At 61.6% G+C, this 20,661-nt stretch overlaps 1 protein-coding gene across 5 annotated transcripts in view; it reads left to right on the top strand.

Annotated features, from left to right (window-relative positions):
• The window catches only part of PHF21B (PHD finger protein 21B), a 76,544-nt gene that overhangs the window by 37,239 nt on the left and 18,644 nt on the right, over positions 1–20,661 (top strand). For all 5 annotated transcript variants that reach the window (XM_079141695.1, XM_079141693.1, XM_079141696.1 and 2 more), the window contains exon 3: positions 19,819–19,911. In XM_079141695.1, the coding sequence (XP_078997821.1) occupies positions 19,819–19,911 (93 nt within the window). The remainder of the gene's footprint in view (positions 1–19,818; positions 19,912–20,661) is intronic.

The raw sequence follows: 20,661 nt of genomic DNA, 5'->3' as shown, positions 1-20,661 counted from the left end.
CTAATCTCCTGTTTCCAAAGTGGATTTCCAAATGGAAGCCAGTGCCTTGGGCAACCTGGCAGGCAGTCCTCAGACCTTCCAGTGACCTCAAGCTCGCCTTGGGCCTGGGTCCTCTCCGGGCAGCGTGTGGTCCTGTGACGTCTCTACCCACCCACTGTCCTGGGCGTGGCCAGTTCCTGCAGTCCTGCAGTGTGATAAGTCCCAGCATTTCTGCCACTAAACAATACTGTCACGAGGGCTAAGTGGCCACCTGCACTGAGTAAATTAAATATTGACGATTTCATCGACGGTCAGATTTAATTTGGAGCCATCTTGCTGGGGCATAATGGGCAGGAGATGATTTGCTGTGTGATCTGGCTGTCGTCCTGTTAAGTGTTGAGTAATGAGGAAAAGATACACTTGTCAGGGGAAGAAAGTCCTAGTGCTCAACCCTGGGTCAGGCCTCTGCCCCATAAATTTGGTGCCCAAGGCATCGGGGCCAGTTTCCCAGCAGCCCCCACTGCTGTTCCTCTCCGTGTCTCCCATGCAAAGTCCCCCACCCCAGACTCCTGACATGGTGTCCCTGGGTGGGGCTGCCCAGGGGGCCCTTGCCTGTCGGGACATCTGCAGGACACACCGGAGCACCCCGTCCTACTCCCTCTGCTGTGTTGTGAGTAGGAGGCCTGGAGCCCTTGGAGCTGGGCTGATGGCTGGCCGCCGTGCTGTCTGGCTATACCCAGAACGTGTGGCACGGGCAGGACTCGTGCCTCGTTGGTTAAGTAAGTGCCTGCGTTTACCCGCTAGAGTGTCCCACCTCAGCCGTGGGGGAGCTCTGCAGAGCCAGGCTCAGCCCTGAGCCCCCATATTGGGCTCTCCAGGGAAACAGAACCAGGAGGTATCCACATAGACTCGCGAAGGTTTATCCTGGGCATTGGCTTGTGTAGTTGTGGAGATAAAGAAATCCCAAGGTGGAGCGGGGCGTGGTGGTGCACGCCTGTCATCCCTGCGGCTCAGGAGGCTGAGGCAGGAGGATCGCGAGTTCAAAGACAGCCTCAGCATAAGTGAGACACTAAGCAACTCATGAGACCCTGTCTCTAAATAAAATACAAAATAGGGCTGGGGATGTGGCTCAGTGGCCGAGTGCCCCTGAGTTCAATCCTGATACCGCCCTGCCAAAAAAAAAAGAGATGGAAGGAAATCCCACGGTGGGCTGTGCAGGGGCTGGCCACCTAGCAGCACCTGGTGTGATTCAGAGGCCGAGGCCGGAGGGCAGCTGATGTGAGCCCGGGACGCTCTGATGTCCAAGGGCAGGAGGGGCAGGGGGAGACAGATGCCCATCCTAAAGGCCCTCTGTCCTCTCCAGCCCTCTCCACCCAGTGGTGGGGTGGGTCTTTACTTCTTTGCTTGGTCAGATTCCACTGGTCTCTTCCAGGTGGACCCTCCTGGACGCCCAGCAGTCCTGTTGCACCTGCTGGCCGGGTTGGTGCACAGCGCCTTTTGGGTAGCGTCCCCCAATGGTCACAGCAGCCCAGGACCACAGTTCCTTTTCACCAGATCAGGACACTGAAGCCCAGAGAGGTTAGGGGACCTTCCCGACGTCAGGCAGCCAGGAGTGGTGGCCAGGACACCATCCGGGCTCTCTCCCAGGACCAGGGGCCAGCAGGTGCATGCCAGCTCCCGTGTCAGTGCACACCTGCAGCTGGGCAAAGGATATGCCCTGGCGGCTCCTGTGTGGCAGTGACACCGACTGCAGGGCACTCCCCTGCTGGGCACTCGCGGCACAGCACTGGCTATTAAAAACCAGCATTCCACTGGGCACAGTGGTGCCCACCTATAATCCCATCAGCTCAGGAGGCCGAGGCAGGAGGATCACAAGTTCAAAGCCAGCCTCAGCAATTTAGCGAGACCCTGTCTCTAAATAAAATACAGAAAAGGGCTGAGAATGTGGCTCAGTGGTTAAGTGCCCCTGGGTTCAATCCGCTTGGTACCAAAAACAAAAACAAAAATGAAAAACAGCGTTCCTACCCTCTGCCCACCCAGGCAGGCCCCTGCCAGAGCTCCGGCTTGGTGGTGGTTTGGGCCTAGCTGGGTGGTGGCTGCTGGGCTCCACATGCCCACTGCCCCATGTGTTCCCTTTCCTTGCTGCCCTCACCCCTCCTGGCCTTTCCGTTCCTCCCTGGAGGGCGTACCCTATGCCACCTGCCAAGATCTGCTCCATCCCTAAAGCCCAACCCCAGTGCTGGGCCCGGCCCATCCTCTAGGAAGCTCCTTCCAAGGGAGGGGTCCCTCCTGAAGTCCTGGGGGGACTTTGGCACCTAGAACCTCACTGTGCTTCATGCTGGGTGTGGTGTTGTGCCTGGGCTATGGTGGTTTCGTGGCGAGAAGGATGGCATCCCTGTGGACCGGTGGCTCAGGAGTGGCTGAGGCAAGGCGAAGGGTGAAGGTGGCAGGTCCAGCAGCCGCGGCACAGAGGTGCCTGTCCCTCACGCCCTTGCTGGTGGAGGAGGCTGTCTTGCTGGGAGAACCTGCTGGGCAGCAGCCTGGCCTCCTGCCTGGTCCTTGTCCATGGTGGTCCATGGTGGCTGTGGCAAGGCCTGGACATGACCTTCCTTCCCGGGAAGTGGTGCTGGGCACCAGCGCAGGAGAGAGGAGTCCAGGACCCCTCCCTGAGTGGAGAGGCTCAGGGTGAAGATCGGGCCCCAGGCACACAGAGAGCTCAGGAAAGGCCCCCGTGCCCCAGAGAGGGGGAGCCACCGACCTTTCCCCAGGCGGGGAGTTGACAAGCATGCACTTAGCAGCCACGGGGATCCCAACAAACAAGCGGACGAACGAACGACACGGGCCCGGGGCCTGCTTGAGGTGGGAGAGGAAAAGGCCCTCCAGGGCACTACCTTAAGTAGCCACCCAGCCGCGGCTCTCCTTCTGGAAGGGGCCTCCCGGGCTGAGAAGGCACCCGGGTGGGCGGCAGTGAGGAACCAGGGTGTGTGGAGCCAGCCCACCTGTCCTGCTAGGCCATCTCGGGGACCTTGCTGCTCTGTGTCCTCCCTGTGACGGAGGCAGAGGACGTGCGCGGGTCCGTGGAAGCTCACAGTGCGGTCCCTGCCCGTGGGGCTCCCGGGAGCTAGAGCCCTTTCATTGGCTGTGCTCTCGGCCGGTGCTGATTCACCACGTGTGTTTGGGCCCTGACGTCTCGCGGGCCCTGACGTCTCGTGCACCCTCGGGTGCGGGACTGTTTGTCCCCTCCTTCCCTGTGGCATAGACCTGGGACCTCTGTGGCACTTGGTTACTGTGGCCCTTTCTTGAACTTTCCAATCCTTTGTTCCAAATCAAATAAGACGGCGAGAGCTTGAAGGCCCTGAGGTCCCCTTGTCAAACCCACCCACCCAGAGGCTGGGGGACCTGGAGGCTGGCTGGGCCCCTGGGCAGCCTCCACTGTGCTGGAAGCCCCTGGCCCCATGCCCAGCACTCCTGGAGAGAGACCTTCAGAGGTGGTCACTGTGCTCAGAGCTGCTCTGGGGCTGGCGCGCTGCTGCAGCAGAGACTGGTAACAATTCATAAGAGCAGGAAAATGAGAGGAGCGGGAGGCATGACCCCCCGCAGAGCCCAGCGAGCCCTGGCCCCACGAGGCCTGGGGAGGGGTCGCCCACGGAGCTGCGAGTTGTCACCTCCAGGTTGATGTGCCAATTGCTTCAACTTCTGCTTGAAGCAGAGCAACCTGGGAAATCACTCCGGACTGGCTGGTGCTTCCTGCCAGGGCCTGGGCCTCGGCCCCATGACAGCCACCCTGCCCTGTCGGTCATCAGTACACCCACGGAGGGACTTGGTGGCTCTGGTGTTTGTGGCACTCAGCCTCAGAGAGGACGGGGCTGGTCAGGGCTGGGACCAGGCCTGAGGTTTGGCCCCTGCTTCCCAGCCCCTTGCTTCCTGGGAAGGAGGGAGGTTCCCCGGAGCGTGCAGGACTCAGCCTTCCTGGGGGCTGACCAGGCGCATGGCTGAGCTTTGCCTCTCACTCTGACAGTCCCCGGTGTAGCCAGGAAACCTGCCAGGCACCATGTTCAGGTCACTGGGGACCACTGAGGTCGCTGAACCTCTGGGGTGTTCAGAGGATCACAGGCTCTCCAGAGCAAGCAGAGCACCTTGGAATCGCGGATTCAGAATACTCCTCCAGGGACCTTGGAGTCGGGGACAGGGTATTTTATTGAGTATTTACTGCATACCTGGCTCAAGGTTTCCATCTGCAGGCGTCCTGGCTTCCTGGAAGGAGCTTTGGCACCTGGTCTGGGCACTGGCATTTTCTTTGGCTGGTGTAGTGTAGGGTGTGCCCCTGGGCAGGACACCTGGGCCTGTGCCAGTGCCACCCTTGGTATCAGGTAAGAGTCCAAGGTGAGAGCTGCAGATGCAGACCCCATGCCTGGTGCACAGCAGGAGCTCAGTGACGTGCTCTTGGTCCCGGGCTGCAGGGCGAGCCTTCTCACTTCCTGGGGCCATCGGCAGAACCCCGTCCTTTGGCTTAAAAGGAGGACTTGCAGGGTGGCCCAGTGGTCAAGGTGCCAGCCAGCTGCCAGGGCTCCCGAGGGGACAGTGGAGTGAGGCCAGCTTGGAGCCAACTGCGTCCCATGGAGGAACTGCAGGGCCCAGCCCTGTGGGGACCCCTCCCCACCAGGTCCTGCTTGAGATGGGAACAGCGGCTGGCATTTGTCCTCCAGAGTTCCTGGGGACCATCATGTTAGTGCAGTCAACCCCCAACGCCTCTGTGTCCCTCAGCCCTGGACCATGCACCGCTGGGGACAGGCGCAGAGACAGAGCTCAGCTTTGGGGGACAGGCGCAGGGATGGGTGTGGGGACTGTGCTCTGCTGGGTCAGGCAGGGAAACCCATGTGCTGTGGTCGTGTCCTGAGGCACCAGGGGAGGGAACAGGAGCAGAGGCCACAGGAAGGAAGACCAGGTGTGCTTGGGGACAGGGAGGGGAGTGCGACTGGCGGGCAGGGCTGCCCAGCTCGCCCGTCACGCTGGGGAGCAGGTCCTGCCAGGGCCTGCACCTGCCAGGTGTGCTCCTACCGTGGCTCGCGGGTGGCGGGGGCCGTGCTGTCCCCTGTGGCTCTCCAGCTGCTCCTCTCGGTCTCGGCTCAGAGGCCGGACTGGGAGCTGTAGGTGCCGCCTCTGGCTCTGAGCCCTGGCGGAGTGTCCCGGGCCTTGTGCCTCAGTGCCCCAGTGGGCAGCTACTCTGGGAACAGTGTGGTCAGCCTGCCTGGGTCGGGCATCCCGGGAGTGTGGGGAGATGATCGTGGCGCCCTCAGGGTTAGCCCGCTGTGCCATCAGGGGCCTGGTTCTCCCCGCCTGAGTTCCGCCCGCGTAGCTGGGGTCCTGTGTCTGCTCAGCACCCTGGGCTGTGTTGCCGGGTGCTGGAGCTGAGGAAGCCAACAGGCTCATCTGCTGCCCTTCACAGGGTGCCTGGCGGGCTCTGTCCAATGGCCTGGAACACACGTAGGGCTTGAAGTTCTAGCCCCAAATATTCTGCCTCTTTTCTGAGTCTGGTGAGGTGGGGTTGGCACAGGCGCGTCCAGAGCTGGCATCTGGCCCTTCTGGTCCCCCACCCCCTGCCCTGCCCCAGGCCTCCAGTGGGGTGCTCAGCCTGCCTGGGTCAGGGACCTGAGACTCCCAGGTCCTCTTGCCCTTCCACCTGTGGTGGTTCTGAGCAGTTGCTGGGCCTGGGGGAGGAGGGCACTGAGCTCCTTTTGGAAGTGTAGGAGCCACCTGGCCCTGACCCTCTCCCTCAAAGGCCCCAGAAAGGCCCAGGTGGCCATGGCCACTGCCGAGAGCCCAGCCGGCATGTGCTCTATGCTTTGTGATTCACAGGGAGCCCTGGTGGCTGGGGACATGGGGAAGACCAAGGGAGGCCAGGTGCAGCCTGGGACTCCAGGTCTCTGGCATTTCCCTGAGTATCCCCAGCTTGCGACTGGGTGACCTCAGACAAGTGACCCAGCCTCTCTGACCCTCCGTTGTCTCAAGTGTAGAAGAGAATGGTTGCTGCCAGCATGCTTGGGGCGTGACATCTGAATGGGCCGCCTGCAGCACACGAGGCTGGGTCGCCCTGTCGGTCACCAAGTTCTCTCCTCACGCAGCGAATGTGTGCTGAGAGTCCAAGCTTTGGGCCAAGCTTTTAGAAGTTGGCATTTTAATACAAAGTGATATCCCACGAAGAGACGCGTGCTCATGCCCCACAGCCTGCTGAGTGCTGTCGCTCGTCCATGCCTCTGCCGCGTTCGCCTGTGCTGCCTGCCGGCCACTGAGAGCTCTGCCTGGTCCCGTCTTGTCCCTCTGTCCTAGGCACTCCGCGACCTGGGCCCCAATGCCCCTCAGCCAGGGCCCTTCTCGGCAGGGAGACCCGGCACCTCAGGTCCCCCTCCTGTGCTATAGCCGCGCACGAGGCCTGGTGGCAGCTTGTTTCCGCCTCCCGCCCCTCACTGCCCTTCTCTGGCCGTCCAGCAGCATCTCGGCCACCTCCCTCCCCTCCCAGGGCTGCTCTCTTCCTTCCCGTGTCCCCATAACCTGAGACCCAACCATCTGGAACGGAAACGCTCTCGTGGCCCGGCTGCTGTTGAGCAGAGGCTGCGGCCAGCGTGCTGCTGGGAGGACGTGGCCGGGCAGGGCCCTGCGGTGTGGCGCCCAGCGGACGGGCAGGACGGGAGCACAGCTGACCCTCTCAGTGGGAGTGGGGACCCCGGGCTCGGGCTCAGGGAGGGAGGCGAGGAGGGTCCTATGCTCCCAGCGCGGAGGTGGGTCATTTGGCCAGAGGAGTGGGATCACCGTCTGGCCGGGAGGAGGCAGCGGGCGCTGCCTGGTCGGGGAGCCGCAGGGGTTCCGGGACGTTCCTCCCAGGTCCTGGCGGAGGCAGCGGGTTTGCACTTGCACAAATGGCACCGCTGGTGGCACCTGCTCTGTGGCCTCATGCCCACAGCCGGGAGCCTGAGTGGGGTCTGCTGAGGTCCTCCGTCTCTCTCAGTCCTCAGCCAGCTTTGGGTGCACCTCAGAGAAGGGAGGACACTCACCTGCAAAGCCCCGAGGTGGACAGTGTCTGTGCGTCTTATCTGCACCGTGGCCCATATTGAGTCCAGAGCTCTGTCGGTGCCACCAGAGATCTTGCCCCTTCCTGATCCCAGCACAGCCCTGGGCCCCTCCTGGAGATGGCCCCTTAGTTCCCAGACCCCACCTCACATGAGCATTCCGACCAACTAAGCCGCCCACAGGGTGTTGCCCAGGGAGGGCGGGTGTCCGTCTCTGGGACTGCGTCCCTCTCTGGGGCTCTCCAGCGGCCCCCCGGGACCCCGTCTTGCCACGTGGCAGGAGCTGTCACTCTTCCCTATGTTAATATCTATTTTTTCCTGAGATATAATTTACATACATTGAAATTCGCAGACCTTAATTGCACCGTTGACGAGTTTTGACAGTTGCGTACACCCAAGTAACTTACACCCGATCAAGACCCAGAGCATTCCGCCACCTCTGAAAGCCCACACGTGCTCCCTGTCCATCCTTTAAAGAAGTAAAAAGAATCGGGTGGGATCGGGTGTTTTGTGTGATCCCACACGTCCGACCTTGTCATTTCAACGTGTGGTTAGCCTTTTAAGGGACTCACACCTGGTTTTAGGCGTCTTGTGTGCGTATCGCCCTCGGAGTGGATCTCAGTTCACTTTAGCCACTTTCCAGGGCTCACCAGCCGGGTGCCAGGAGGTATGGCTAGATGTCACCCAGACCTGAAGCTCCAAGGAAAGCACTTGGGGACCCCGGGCCAGGGACTGCTAGTGCATGGTCGCAGGCCGGGAGGGCATTCATGCCAGGCCAGGCACAGGGCGGGCCCAGGCTGGGGCCTCCACAGTGAGCCGCTGTCAGAACCAGGTGCTACTGGCAGCTTCCCAGGCCTGTGCCCCCGAGGCTGGGCAGGCAGGAGCCCCGAAAGGCTGCGCGGGGTGGAAGAGCGGAGCCCGCAGCCCCGTTCCACAGCTCCTGGAGGAGGGTGGTGCCTCTTCCTGGGGATGGAGATGTCAGATCCCGGGGGACTCTGCAGAGGTGACCTCCACCGTGTTTACCCACCAGAGCGTTTTCCGTTCTTCCGGCACAGCTACCTCAGAATCTGAAGCTCATCTTCAACACCATTTCCAGCCGGAAGTGACGTCCTACTGAGACCACCCCCACGGAGGGAATGGTGTCTCGCGTCTCCGGGCAGCGGCGCCTTCTCTGGGCCCACGTGCTGCTGAGCGTGGTGACGGGCTCAGCCGGGGTCCAGCTCAGAGCTGGCTGTGCCCGAGGCTGGGCCTGCTTCCCCGGGCAGGGACGACAGGGCTGTCCCGTCCGAGCCGGGCCTTGCTTTCCCGTCTCACTGGTTCTTCTCCACTGTGTGAAGCTGGCATCATGTCCCCACTTCTCAGATGAGGAGACTGAGGCTCAGAGGTTCAATGGCTTCATCAGAGTCATGGCTGCCGGAGGCCAGGCCACCCTTGTGATAACTGCCAGTGCTCGGGACCTTCACGGTTAGGGCAAACTCTGAGGACACGATTGTCCCTGTGTGACCATGGGGAGAGCCCAGGGTCAGGGGCCATGTCATTCTGGGCCATGTGCTGGTGCCTCCAGGGGAGCCTTGCGTGTGCTGGGGCCGGAAGGACGCTGTTCCCTGCAGCGCAGATGGGCCTGCACACTGCGTGGTGCCGTTTTAGCTGAGCATTGAGATTTCCGAGGCCCTGGAATTGCTTCTTGTGCCAAGCAGGTGCTGTCCACTTGTCCCTGGGTCCTGGGGGCCTCAGCGATGGCTGCTGAGCTTCAGGTGAGTTTGAGTTTGGCGCCCGGCAGCCTGATAGGAAGCGAGGGTCAGTGGGGCTGGGGCCGCGGCATCCTGGCGGCTCTGCAGGAGAGGGCTGGGTGGAGGGAGGGCCAGGGCCTCCAGGAGCTGCCCGGAGCTCGGGTCGCAGCCGAGGGGCGTGGTCTCTGCCGAGTCCGGCCTCTGACAGGTGTTCCCAGTGCTCTGGCCACGTGGGGCTTCCTGAGCCACCATGCTGGCCCCGCTAGGCCGTCCCTGTGCCCAGGACGCTCCTGACCCTCCATGGCCTGCTGTGGAAGTCCCCCCGTGGGACATGGGGCTGTCCCGGGAGTCTTCTCTAGCTTCACCAGGACAGTCTCACAGCCTGTCCGCAGCACATCACTTGTGGTGAGCGGGGGTCCCTCTCGCTCGGTGCTCATGGGTGCCCTGCTCCTCTAAACACTTGCACCCCCTCTCTGCTACCCCAGTGTGTCCTGCTGTCCACCCCTGTGTCCCAAGGGAAGCAGGTGGGCCAGGGCAGGGAGGCCGTGAGCAGCAGACTCAGTTCCTCCCGCCAGCCACCTGCTGGATGGGACCACGGGAGGGAGGCCTGTGGGTGCACCGGTGGCCCCATCTCCTGACCGGAGGCCCTTCCCCGCCTGCTGTGCTGCAGGCCATGCAGTGGGCAGCTCCTGGTGTGTGCTGCGGGTGCCGCTGAAGCCTTGCCGCTGGTCAGCCGTCTGGACACAGTTAATTTCTCAGAAAGCCCTTGCCCAGTGGCTGCGTGAGGGACAGAGAGGGGCCCGGAATCCGCGCAGTCCGGATGGAGGCCTGCGGCTCTGTTTCCTCGTTTTCCATTTGAACTTCAGAACATTGAAGGGCTCCTGGCAGACATCAGGGCTTGGCCTAGAACCTCCCAGCCTTATTTCCCCACCTTCCAGAAGGTTCGGGAAGAGAGCCTGGTCTGTGAGGCTGACGAGCTTCGGAGAGCTGGGGCGTGGGCGTGGAGGCCCAGAGGAAGGGGTCGGCTAAGAACGGACGTGCAGGTCACTCTCAGTGAAGGCCACACAAGCAGCCTGACAGGTGTTGACACAAGTCTGCACCCAGGCAACCAGTACGCATCCAAGGCAGAGCTTCCCGCCACCCGGAGGCGCCCACAGCCCTCAGGAGGGCCGGGGTCTCACTGGGGAGAGCTGGTCCTGCCCTGCGAGGCTCACTGCCTCTCCACAGGGGAACACAGTGGGCAGTTGTGGGCTTCCCGTGGTGCCGTCACAACTGGGGTCCCCTAAATTAGCCTGTGGGTCCACAAAAGTGGGAGGCTGATGAGAACCAGGCCCGGGGAGCACACGTTACCAAACAGGTGGAAGTGAGATTCGCAGTCCATGGTGCCGAGGCCGGGAGGCACACCGGGGGCCCCAGGAGTGATGTGACCCTCTGACCAAGGAGTGACATGAACACTCCCGAGTCCTTGAGCGCGCGGGGACGCGGGAAGAGCAGGCGCCCACCACGCGCGCCACCCTCCTCCCTGGGGTAGGGGAGCCCCCCACCTCCCCTTCTTCGGGATGGGATTTGCTATGTTGGTCCAGGAAACACGGGGGAAGGAAACAGCCCCAGGGCCTCCAGCCCCTGCCTGGCTCTGCCCTCCTGGGGGACAGGGCAGCTGGCTTCTCTGGGCCGGCCCCTCAGGGTGGGACACTCCCAGCAGGCTGATGGTTATGCCGGTCTCGGTCCGTGGCAGGGATGTGGGTGGCTCCTCCCGTGGGCAGGGTGGACGGAGGGTCCTGCCGGGCTCCAGCCCCTCCAGCCAGTTCCCTTCCAGAGGCAGCATTCGCTTTCCAACAGAGGCGACGTGGTCACAGCTCTCCTAGCTGGTCTCGTGGTCGCCCTCAGCACAGAGCCCTGGTGACTTCAGAGGTTGCCCCTTCTGTGTGGAAGCTTCCAGAACAGCCCGCCCCACCCCTGGGGCTGCCAGGACCCCGTGGCTGTGTCTTTGCGCACCCTGGCAGTCAGAGCCCGATCCTCGGTCCACGCCGCCTCTTAGAGTGTGTGTTTCCTCTAAATAGCATAAAATCACATCCTTCCAAGTCAATCGAGCCGCTCGGCGACGCCAAGGCCGCGGGCAGGGCTGTGAATGTCAGCACAGGCTCGTCACTTGTGTCGTCTGCACTTTCTGATGAAGAGCATCTCCCGTCGGGGCGGCTGCTCTGGGTCTCGGGGCACCTGCCTAGGCTGGCCGAGGCTCAGTCAGGATCACCGGGACCCTGGGCAGGAGCCGCCTGTGCCGGGCCGCAGAGTCCCTGCCCTGCCGTGCTCCTGGCCGGGCGCACTCAGCACCCTGGATCGTAGCCGTAGAATGGGCTCCCCCTTGATGACCGGCTTCCAAAGAGGGCTCTGGCTCAGACCAGCGGCTCACCTGGGTGGGCGCTGCCTGGGAGCTGTGTGGGTGCCGCGGCTGGGGAAGGGCCTCGCGGGACCAGGAGGGCCTTCGCGGCCGGCAGGAGGCTGCCCACGCAGCCTTCAGCACCCTGAGGCCTTGGGTGTGTCTGCCTGCCCCTCAGAGCCCCGGGGAGGCTGACGGTCCGCTGTCTGAAGGCTGGACCCTGCTGGCCTTCCCCCGGCGCACAGGTGGCAGAGCCTCTGCCCTGGCAGCAGGGCCATGCCTGCTCTGCCTCCGTCAAGGCCCTTAGGCTCTGCTGCCCCCAGAGCAGTGTCTGGGTGTGGCATTCAAGGCCCTGGTTGTCCCTTCTGTGGGTGCCCCGCCCCTCTGTTGCCTGCCAGTCCATCTGCTGGTCGCCATACATGTCCCTGACTGTCCACTTGGACCATTCTAGGCCAGCCACGGGAGCAGCGCAGACCCTCCTCCAGGAAGCCTTGGGCTGCCTGCTCTCCACAGAGCTGCCTCTCTGCCTTTGTGGACTTTTTCTCTCTGGGTATTGGGCATTGAACCCAGGGACGCTCTACCTCTGAGCTACATCCCCAGTCTCTTGTTTTATTTTGAGGCAAGGTCTCACTAAATTGCCAAGGTTGGCCTCAAGCTTGTGATCCTCCTGCCTCAGCCTCCTGAGTCAGTGGGATTCCAGGTGCACCACCTTACCCAGCCTCTCTGCCTCCTCCTGTGCTTACTTGTTAATTATGCAGTGTGCAGAGAGTACTGTCGTAACCTGTCCCTCCACCCAAGTAAATGGACGTTTCTCAGTTGCTTCTGGTCCTATTTTTGAAGGGCTAAAACACTCCAGAAGTGGCCGGTGTCCTCTGTGTCCCCTGCTTTTGTACTTTGGCTGTACACCACCCAGGCACGGTCCTGCGGTGGTCACCAGGGAGGAGGGGCAGTCACTTGGGCTCAGGTTCATGGCGCATTTGTCTGTGGTGGGGGGCTCTTGCCATTGCTACAGGCAGTTCTCGTTGTTTTGGGTGCTGGGATTGAACCCAGAGGTGCTTAGCCACAGAGCCACATCCCCAGCCCTTTTTTATTTTTTATTTTGAGACGGGGTCTTGCTCAGTTGCTGAGGCATTGGTAAGTTGCTGAGGCTGGCTTTGAACTTGTGATCCTCCTGCCTCAGCCTCCTGAGCACTGGAATCACAAGTGTGCACCACCACGCCTGGCACTAAATGCAGCTCTTAACGCAGCCCTCTGGGCCAAGTGCCTCCCACCTGTCCAGTGGGGAAGGCAGTGACGAGCTTGGAGGGACCGTGCCATCAAGGGATCCCAATGCACAGGCAGCTCTGTGGCCTGTCCACTGCTGGCCAGAGCCGTGGCTGTGAACTGTGGCTGGAGGAGGCAGCCAACTGGTGTGGCTAACTGGCACTTCCCTGGGCCTTCATGTGGACTCCAGCTGACCCCCGATGTCCCTGCATGGACGAGCTGGGTTGGTGTGGAGCGGGCGTGCCGGCCTGCAGCAGAGGCCAGGCCCCGCCACCGTGCGCCAGCAGCAGCAGCGCATGGAATGGGCTGGTTCGTTCCTGACGGTGATAAAGGCAGCCATTGGATTTCATCTGTGAATCATAAACTGGTTCACACGACAGTAAATGTGGTGCTTATGTTGTATTAATATTTATCAGCGGCTATTGACGTGTGGCTGGCTTGTTATCTTTCCGCACATCGCAGCGCTTCTGTAAAGACGCGAGGAAAATTGCAACCCCAGAAGAAACCGGCGTCTGGCTCCGGGGCTGCGCACACGCCGACTCAGCCGCGTGGGGGGAGGAAGAAGCCTCTGCGGCTGCTTCTCCACTTCCCTCACCCGGCCAGGCGCACAGTGCCCCAGGGCATGGGAAGCCAGAGCTCTGGCAAGCACCTCTCCCATGGCAGCGGGCTGCAGAAGCAGGAACTCGGGATTCTGCCCTGCTGCCCTGGGGGCCCCACCCAATGAGCATCCCGGGGCCACCGCGCCTTGCCCAGACCCCAGTGTCCTCTGCCCAGCGCTACCTCCCAGGCCAGGTTAGTTGCAGTCAGTGAAATATGCAGGAATATGGGATGCTCAGGACCAGGGCTCCTCTCCTTTCCCTGCAAGGTAGTCAGGCTACCTTGGGGAATTGTCCCCGAGTGGAGAAGCTCTGGAGAAGGGTGTCCCAGGTGGGGCTCCCACCTGCATCCCCAGCTGTGACGATGACCACCTGCAGGTGGTGGGCGGCAGCCTCCTCAGGCGGTGAGGGTCTGGGACCTGGTTTGTGAATGGGAGGAGTCCCGCTCCCTGCTGCCCACTGTGACCTGACCATCGCGGAGCCCAGGGGAGCCAGGCCCTCGTTAGATGGCGCCCACCAAGAGCCCCGTCCTGCAGGCGAGTGGAGATCGGAAAGGCAGCACCCCCTGGAGTCGGGGCCGGGGTGGGAGCTGTGGGCAGAGCCAGCAGCCACCCTGAGCGTTGCTATTTGCTGGGTGATGTTGGCAAGGGGAGTCTGCGCAAAGCCCACCAGGCAGGCAGTGGAGGGAGCCCAGAGGGCCTCAGGGCAGGGGAGGCGGAGCGTGGCCTCCTGGAGCTGGCAGAGGGCAGGTGGCAGTGGTGCTGGCTTTGGGGAGGGGAGGGCATGTGCCACAGGGCCGGTGGCCAGGAGGACAGTGACCACAGCAGGGGGGCAGGCCCCACCCTGGAGGCAGGTGGTATGGTGGGTGGCTTCATGTGGCTGTCATGGAACATCTGTGGCAATTTCCGAGAAAAGGTCTGTATAGCTCCTGGGTCCAGAGGGTCCCACCCAAGATGACTCCGGGTCCCTGGTGGGGTGCTGGGCGGGATGAAGGGGAGCAGAGCAGCTGCTCACCGAGCGAGCCAGGGGACAAAAGCAAGGGGGCAGAAGAGGAGATGGGGTCCGCCAACCTTCAAGGGCCTCCCGGTGACATAGAGGTCCCTCATCAGGTCCCCCTGGAGGTCCCAGCACCTCCCGTAGCGCCACCTGGTACCAAGTCTTCAACATGTAGACATTTGTCTAACCTCTAGCAGAAGGGCCACCTGCACGGGCTGACCCAGAGCTGTGCCATCCGTCTTGGGCGTGTGCTCCTGGTTGGGCCTGGGTTGAACTTCTCAGGCACACTTACTGCCCTACTGTCCCCTAGTGGCATTGCTGCACAGCCCCATTCCAGGGTGGGGGACTCTGGCCCTCTCCCTCCTCCCAGTGCTTACTGTCCTGCTGTGGCACTACACTGGCCCTGGACACCATCCCTTGAGTCCTCGTGTGCTGCAGGTGACACCAGTGAGAAGCATGGTGGTCTCACCAGGTCCCCATCAGAGCCAGAACCTGCACCCCTCCCTCCTGCCGCCGCTCCTGGCCAAGCCCCAGGGCACCTGACGCACTCACAGACGTTTCCAAAGCTGCGTGCAGCCTCCGCGGACGGGACCGTGGGCTCTGCGCTGACACTGCCTCGTCCCGCCTGTCCCCCCACCCCCATCTGAGTTTCTACCGTTTCTGGGCTGCCCACGTGACTCAGCTGATGCAGGAAAAATGGGAAGTTATCTGGCTCTTATGGGTCTTTTTTTCCTTATTAAAATGCTCAGAGCTGTAAACGCAGTCACCAGGAGCTCATTCATCTTGACAAACGTGCAGCCATAAATGACCTGGGCTGGCAGGAGAGCCCGTGGGGTGGTTGCCTCGCCGCAGCGAAGAGCTCTGGCCGGGGCAGGACAGCCGTGCCAGAGCAGCATCTGCAGGCCTGTTTACAGGAGGTGTCTGAAAGCATGCGCTGGGTGGGCCTCGAAGCAGAGAGGCATTGGAGCGCGCCCAGACACCAGTTCGGCATGGAGAGGTTGGCGGAGAGCAGAAGGATGCTTGGGAAGGGAGCCCACTGTGCCGAGTCAGTGGCGTGGAGGGACCCTGCCCGGCAGCCCCTCCCGGAAGCTCGGGGATCCTGGGCTTGGACTCAGAATCCTCGCTTCTCTGGTGCTTGGGGCCCTGGGCCTGGCAGGTGCAGCCCTGGTCCCAAGGGCCTGGCTCAGGGGCCCCGGTGCTCCCTTAAGAGCTGCAGGCTGCAGCCCTGGGCAGTGGCTCGGATGCAGCATGGGCTGGCGGGCGTCAGGCGTGTCCTTGGTGGAGAAGTCCATGGGTGCACTGGAGGCACAGGCGGCACTGTTGGTTCTGGGGACCTGTCGGCGCATGGCACCTGCTGTGTGTCCCTCCAGGGAACATAGCACAGCAGGGAGTCGAGCAAACCCTCCCTGCTCTTTCTCCCTCCGGGGCTCTGCACCCCCAGCAGCCTCCGGCCTTTCCTTCCTCTCCTGGCTTCCTGTTCTCTCCCCTCCATGAGTGACAATCCCCAAGGTGGATGGACAGTACTTCAGTGTCCCCAGTCTCCAGTCCCTAGTCCTGACCAGTCACAAAGGCTCAGAACCACAGACACACTCATGGGACACACAGGTGCAGAAGCGGAAACCCCCAGGAGCAGAACCCCTATGGAAATGCCAAGCTGGTGCAGTGGCACCAGACACGGGCATGTGACGAACATCCACCCACCCAGCTCAGGAGCCACGTGGGCAGAGTGGCTGGGCACTCAGGAAGCAGGCAGAGGCAGGCAGGCCAGGCTGGACCTGAGGGAGCCCCAGCAAGTGGGTTCCTTCCTGTCGCCTGATCCCAGTGGGGTCTCTGGTGCCCGCGCCCCCGGGAGCCCCTGCTCGCATGCCCACTCCAGGGGAGGTGCCTTCAGGAAGCCAGAGGCGTGAGGCTTCAGTGACCGTGGCTTTGCAGAACATGTGGGGCAGTGGCCTCTCCAGGCTGCATTTCCCAGGTGGGCAGCTTCTCCTGGGAGCTTCAGTCAGACGTCCACTGCAGCTGCCCCCGCCGCCTGGGGTCACATCATTGGGCAGGACAGGGCAGGGGGGACTCCACGGTCCCTGGGGAGACGGTTCCCACAGCCCACATCTACGCTAGGCAGTGCTGAGGGCCGGGGCTGCTGTGTAGGCGCGGCCCCTGGCCTGGCAGGATGGTCTCTACCGCACTGCACACTCGATTCCTGCGCGTCCAAAGTGAGTTTCCTATCCACCTTGGAGGACTTGGCGTCAGGCAGGCGACTGTCAGCTTGCAGGACCTGAGCCTCCAGGGATCCAGCCGAGAGGGGTGGGAAGCACCCAGCGTCCTCTGGGGAAGGGCTCTGCGGGAGACCCTCTGCGCAGTCATGAGGGCGTGGAGATCCCGGGTGAAAGGAAATGCGTGCGTCCTTAACAGCTCTGTGGGGGTGTCGTCGACTCGGGCCTCATGGAGGGTCAGGTCACGGGGGCTGCCTCCAGGAGGATATCGGGACCCCTGTGTCTCTCGCCTGTTTCCCGGGTGCCACGAGTTGAACCGCCCTCCACTGCCCTGTGCTTCTGCCATGACCTCCTGCGCTGCCACAGGCTGAGTGACCATGGACCGAAGCCTCTGAAACTGGGAGCCAGAATCAACCCTTCTGTCCATGAAGTTGGTCACCTCAGGTGTTTTGTTGCAGCAGCAGAAAGCGGGCTGGCATGGAGAGCGGAGTGCGGAAGCCCGGCCTGGGTGATTCGTGAAGCGGTGGGGACAGTGGCACGTGTGGACACGCCCTTCACTCCCAGAAGCTCCCTCCTGCCCTCCTGGACTCCTTGCTTCCTCCCAGCCTCCCTCCCTCCCTCCCTCCTCCACAAACTTCTGAACTATTTTCTGCACTTTGGACTGTGTTTTTCAGAAGTTTAGATGAATGACGTCGTGCAGTATCTCCCTTCTGGGATCGGCCGGCCTTGTTTTTCCTTTCTTTTTTCTGGGCTGGGCTGGAGCCCAGAGCGGTGTACCCGGCCAGTGCTCCTCCCGGGGCTGCACCCTAGCCCTGGAGCCCAGCTTCCTCAGCAGCAGGGTTCTGAGCTTCGCCATGCGCTCCCGTCGCTGCTGAGCGCTCTTCCTCCTGTGGACCTGGTGTGGTCTGCCCTGCACTCCTGCTGGGACTCACTTGGGCCGTCTCCAGGTCGGACCGTAACAAATGGCTGCTTCACACACTTTACGAGTCTCGGCATGGGCAGGTGGGAGAGCGAGTGGCCGAGCTGTGAGGGAGCGCAAGGCCTCGTCTGCACAGGGGACTCGCTCTCACCGGACTGTGCTAGTTCCTCCCCTTCTCCCCTGTGGATCTGGGGTTGATTGGCAGCTTGATTGACAGCTGGGTTTGATGCTCTCCTTCCTCCCACCCCCTGCAAAACGCACAAGCTGCAGGGCAGATAGTTAACTAGCCACAGGTCAACTTGAGGTCCGCTCTGCCAAGGTTGGAACTTTCTGGAAACTTTAGGGGCTTGGATCCCCTTAGGGTCACCTGGCTTCTTCCCTGTGATTGCAAGATGGCCAATTTCCCCTCACAGGAGGGGGCTTCGGAGGCGAGGCGAGGCCCTCGCCCTCCCAGTGCCCTGCTAGGAGTGGGAGGACTGAGCCTTGGGACGTGCCGTGTCCGCTCAGGCCACTGTCCACAGACCACGCAGCGAACGGCATGGACTTTCTCGCAGTTCTGAAGTCTGGGAAGTGAGATCAAAGTAGCCGCCACTTAGATTCCTGGCCAGGGCTCTGGCGGGCAGACGGGCGCTTTTCTGTCCTTGGTGGAAGAGAGAAGGAGGGGGAGGAAGCAGCCGTGTGCTTGCAAAGGCACCGAGGCCAGCTGCCTCCAGGGCCCCGGCTCTCCTGCCTCACGTGGGGACCAGGGCTTCCGTGAGCGGGGAAACCTTCAGCCCGTAGCAGTGAGCGTCAGGCCTCAGGACGCTGCTGGACGGTCCCTGCACTATAGGAGCGCCTGGCCCAGCGGCGTGGATGCCAGTGCCCTTGGTCACTCTGTTCCACTTCAGCCATGGGGACAGGCCCACAGCAGCCTCTCCCTGGGTAATTAGATGGTGAGAGTCAGATTGCATTTCCCTGATAACGACGTTCAGGGTCGTTTCGTTTGCTTATTTCCCATCAGTGCATCTTCCTTAGTGAGGTTTCTGGTCAGAGCTTTGGCTTGTTTTTTGAGTGGGTTGTTTCAGGTGGTGGAGCTCTGAGAGTTCTGGGTACATCGGGTACAAGCCTTGTGGAGTGGGTGGGCTGCCCGTGTGCTCCCCCAGCGTGGGGCTTGAGCTCCCGTTCCTACGCTCTTTCCCCCTTCAGGAGTATTTTATTTTATTGGGCGGAGGGTACCAGGGATTGAATTCAGGGGCTTTAACCACTGAGCTGCATCCCCAGCCCTTCATAGATTTTATCTAGAGACAGGGTCTCATGGAGCTGCTTAGCACCTCACTAAGTTGCTGAGGCTGGCTTTGAACCTGCCATCCTCCTGCCTCAGCCTCCCGAGGCGCAGGGATTACAGGGAGTGCCACGTGCCTGGCAGGAGCTTTTATTCTTGAAGTTTGCTTTATCGTCTCTAATTATGTTCCTGTTGGAATGTGAAGCTCTTCACCTCCAAGTCCGACGGATTCCTCTGGTGCCTTCTGAAGTCTGTGGTTCTAGTCTTCACATTCAGGTCTCTGAACAATTTTTCGTTGTGGTCACTGTGTTGTTTAAGGTAAGGTCTGGGGTGTGAGTGGGATTCTCTTTGTTTTTAGTGTGTGGGTGTCTCTTTGTTCAAACACCATTTGTGAGGGACTGTCTGTCCCCACTGAGTTAATCGTCTTTTCAGAAAGTGAATTCAGGTCTGTGGGAGAGCCTGGTGGGGCTTGTTCTCGGCCACTTGTCTGCTCGTGCATCCAAATGTTGTGACGCTGTGGCTTCTTGGTGGGTCTCAGAGTCGAGTGTCAGTCCTTCCCTTGGCAGTTCTTGTTTCAGAATCGTTTGGAATATTCTGGGTCTCTTATAATTCCACATATATTTTCAAATCATCTCATTGATCATCTGCCAAAAATAAAAAACGGTTGCTGAGACTCTGGTTGGGCTCGTGTTACATCCGTAGGTCTTCTGGCCCATGGTCACGGTATATTTCTTTCATTACTGGGGTCTTAGATTTCTCTCTGCGGTGTTTGGAAGATTTCAGTGCACAGCCTCAGCCTGCCCACCTGTCATCCGCCCACCCCAGGGGACCTTCCTCTCTGACTTACACATGGGCGGTTCAGCTCCTGTCAGCCCACCCCACGTCCACCCGGCTGCTGTGCCATCCCATGCGCTTGGCTGCACCGTGAGGGGGTCAGGGCCCGCCCAGGCCACCTGCCTGCTGAGCGGCCTGGAAACCATGCCTGGTGTGAGCCATCGCCCCTGTCCAGGGTCTCCTGGGGAGAGACTTGTGTGGCGATGGCTTCACCCTCACCCGTTGGCTGGCTGACCTGAGGAGGGGAGGGCGGGCCGAGGGCACGGGGACCCCACAGCCATCCCAGGAGCGATCAGAAAGACAGGGGACTCTAGGAAATCCCGCGGTGTCCCTGCGCCAACGTGGGGCAGCAGTCCCGCCGTCCCCGCTGGATGTAGGCTTCTGGAGGGGCGAGGGCAGCCGAGGGTGGTCCTGTTTGGGACCATGCTGCTCTCGTCCTTCCTCCATTTTCCAAAATTTGTTGAACGAAGAGAGACGACTTTTGTGATCAAAAATTTTTTAAAAGAAAAGGAAAGCTAGGTCTTGCTGCTGGGCCGCCCAGGCGGGCCGGCCGGGCTCATGCCCAGCCCAGCGCCCTCTTCTCTTCCAGACTTTGGGAACCACCACTGCAGTGCCTGTCACGGGTCCTCAGGTCAGCTCCTTGCAGAGGTTGGCTGGGCAAGGAGCGGCAGTGCTACCTCAGGTAAGCGTCCCCCAGGCGGCCCCCGGCCGGCTGGCTGTCCCTTCTGTCTCCTGCCTCCTCTGCCTGTTCGTTAAAGGACACTTGGGACCAGGCTTCACAGTGTGGGGCCCAGTTTTTCAGAGACCTTAACAAGATAACTTGGTGGTTGTGACCAGAATTCTCTGTCATGGAATCAGCTAGGCTGGCCAGAATGGTCTGGAAGATCCGCAGATGTGTCCCAAGCACTGCTTCTTGAGCAGTGGCTTCTGTCCTGGGACGCAGCGAAATGCGGTTTTGGCTGCGGGTCTCAGTCAGAAGAGTTTGAGAAGCATTGTCACACTCTGGCCCAGCCTTGCTGAGCACTTGCCGAATACATCATACCCTCCAGGGGCCACAGGCCCCAGAGATGACCTCGGCCCCGCCTGTTCTGGGGCTGCGGTGCTGGAGAGATGCCCCTGCTCAAGGAGGTGGAGGCGGCCTGCCCCAGCTCTCGTCCCCATGGCAGAGTCCCCGCGTGCCCTCGTGCCGGGTCCCACAGGACCCTGCCCAAGAGCCTGGAGCCTCAAGGGACCGGGCTGTCTGGACCAGGCGGTCAGCTCCGAGGAGGACGCACAGACTGGGGGCCCTGAGGCGGCCCGTGCCTGCCGGGGGATCAGGGAGCACTCCCTGAAGGTGGCGGGGTGAGCCAGGCCTCGCGGGGAGCAGGTGGAAGGGAGCAGGTCCTGGGCGGCACCCAGGAGGAGGCACAGGGGAGGCCCGGCCGGCTGGCGG

Source organism: Sciurus vulgaris (genome assembly GCF_902686455.1).
Source record: "Sciurus vulgaris genome assembly, chromosome: 5".
NCBI lineage: Eukaryota > Metazoa > Chordata > Mammalia > Rodentia > Sciuridae > Sciurus > Sciurus vulgaris.
The sequence above is the reverse complement of the archived record's forward strand: the minus strand, read 5'-3'. Positions and strand labels throughout refer to the sequence as shown.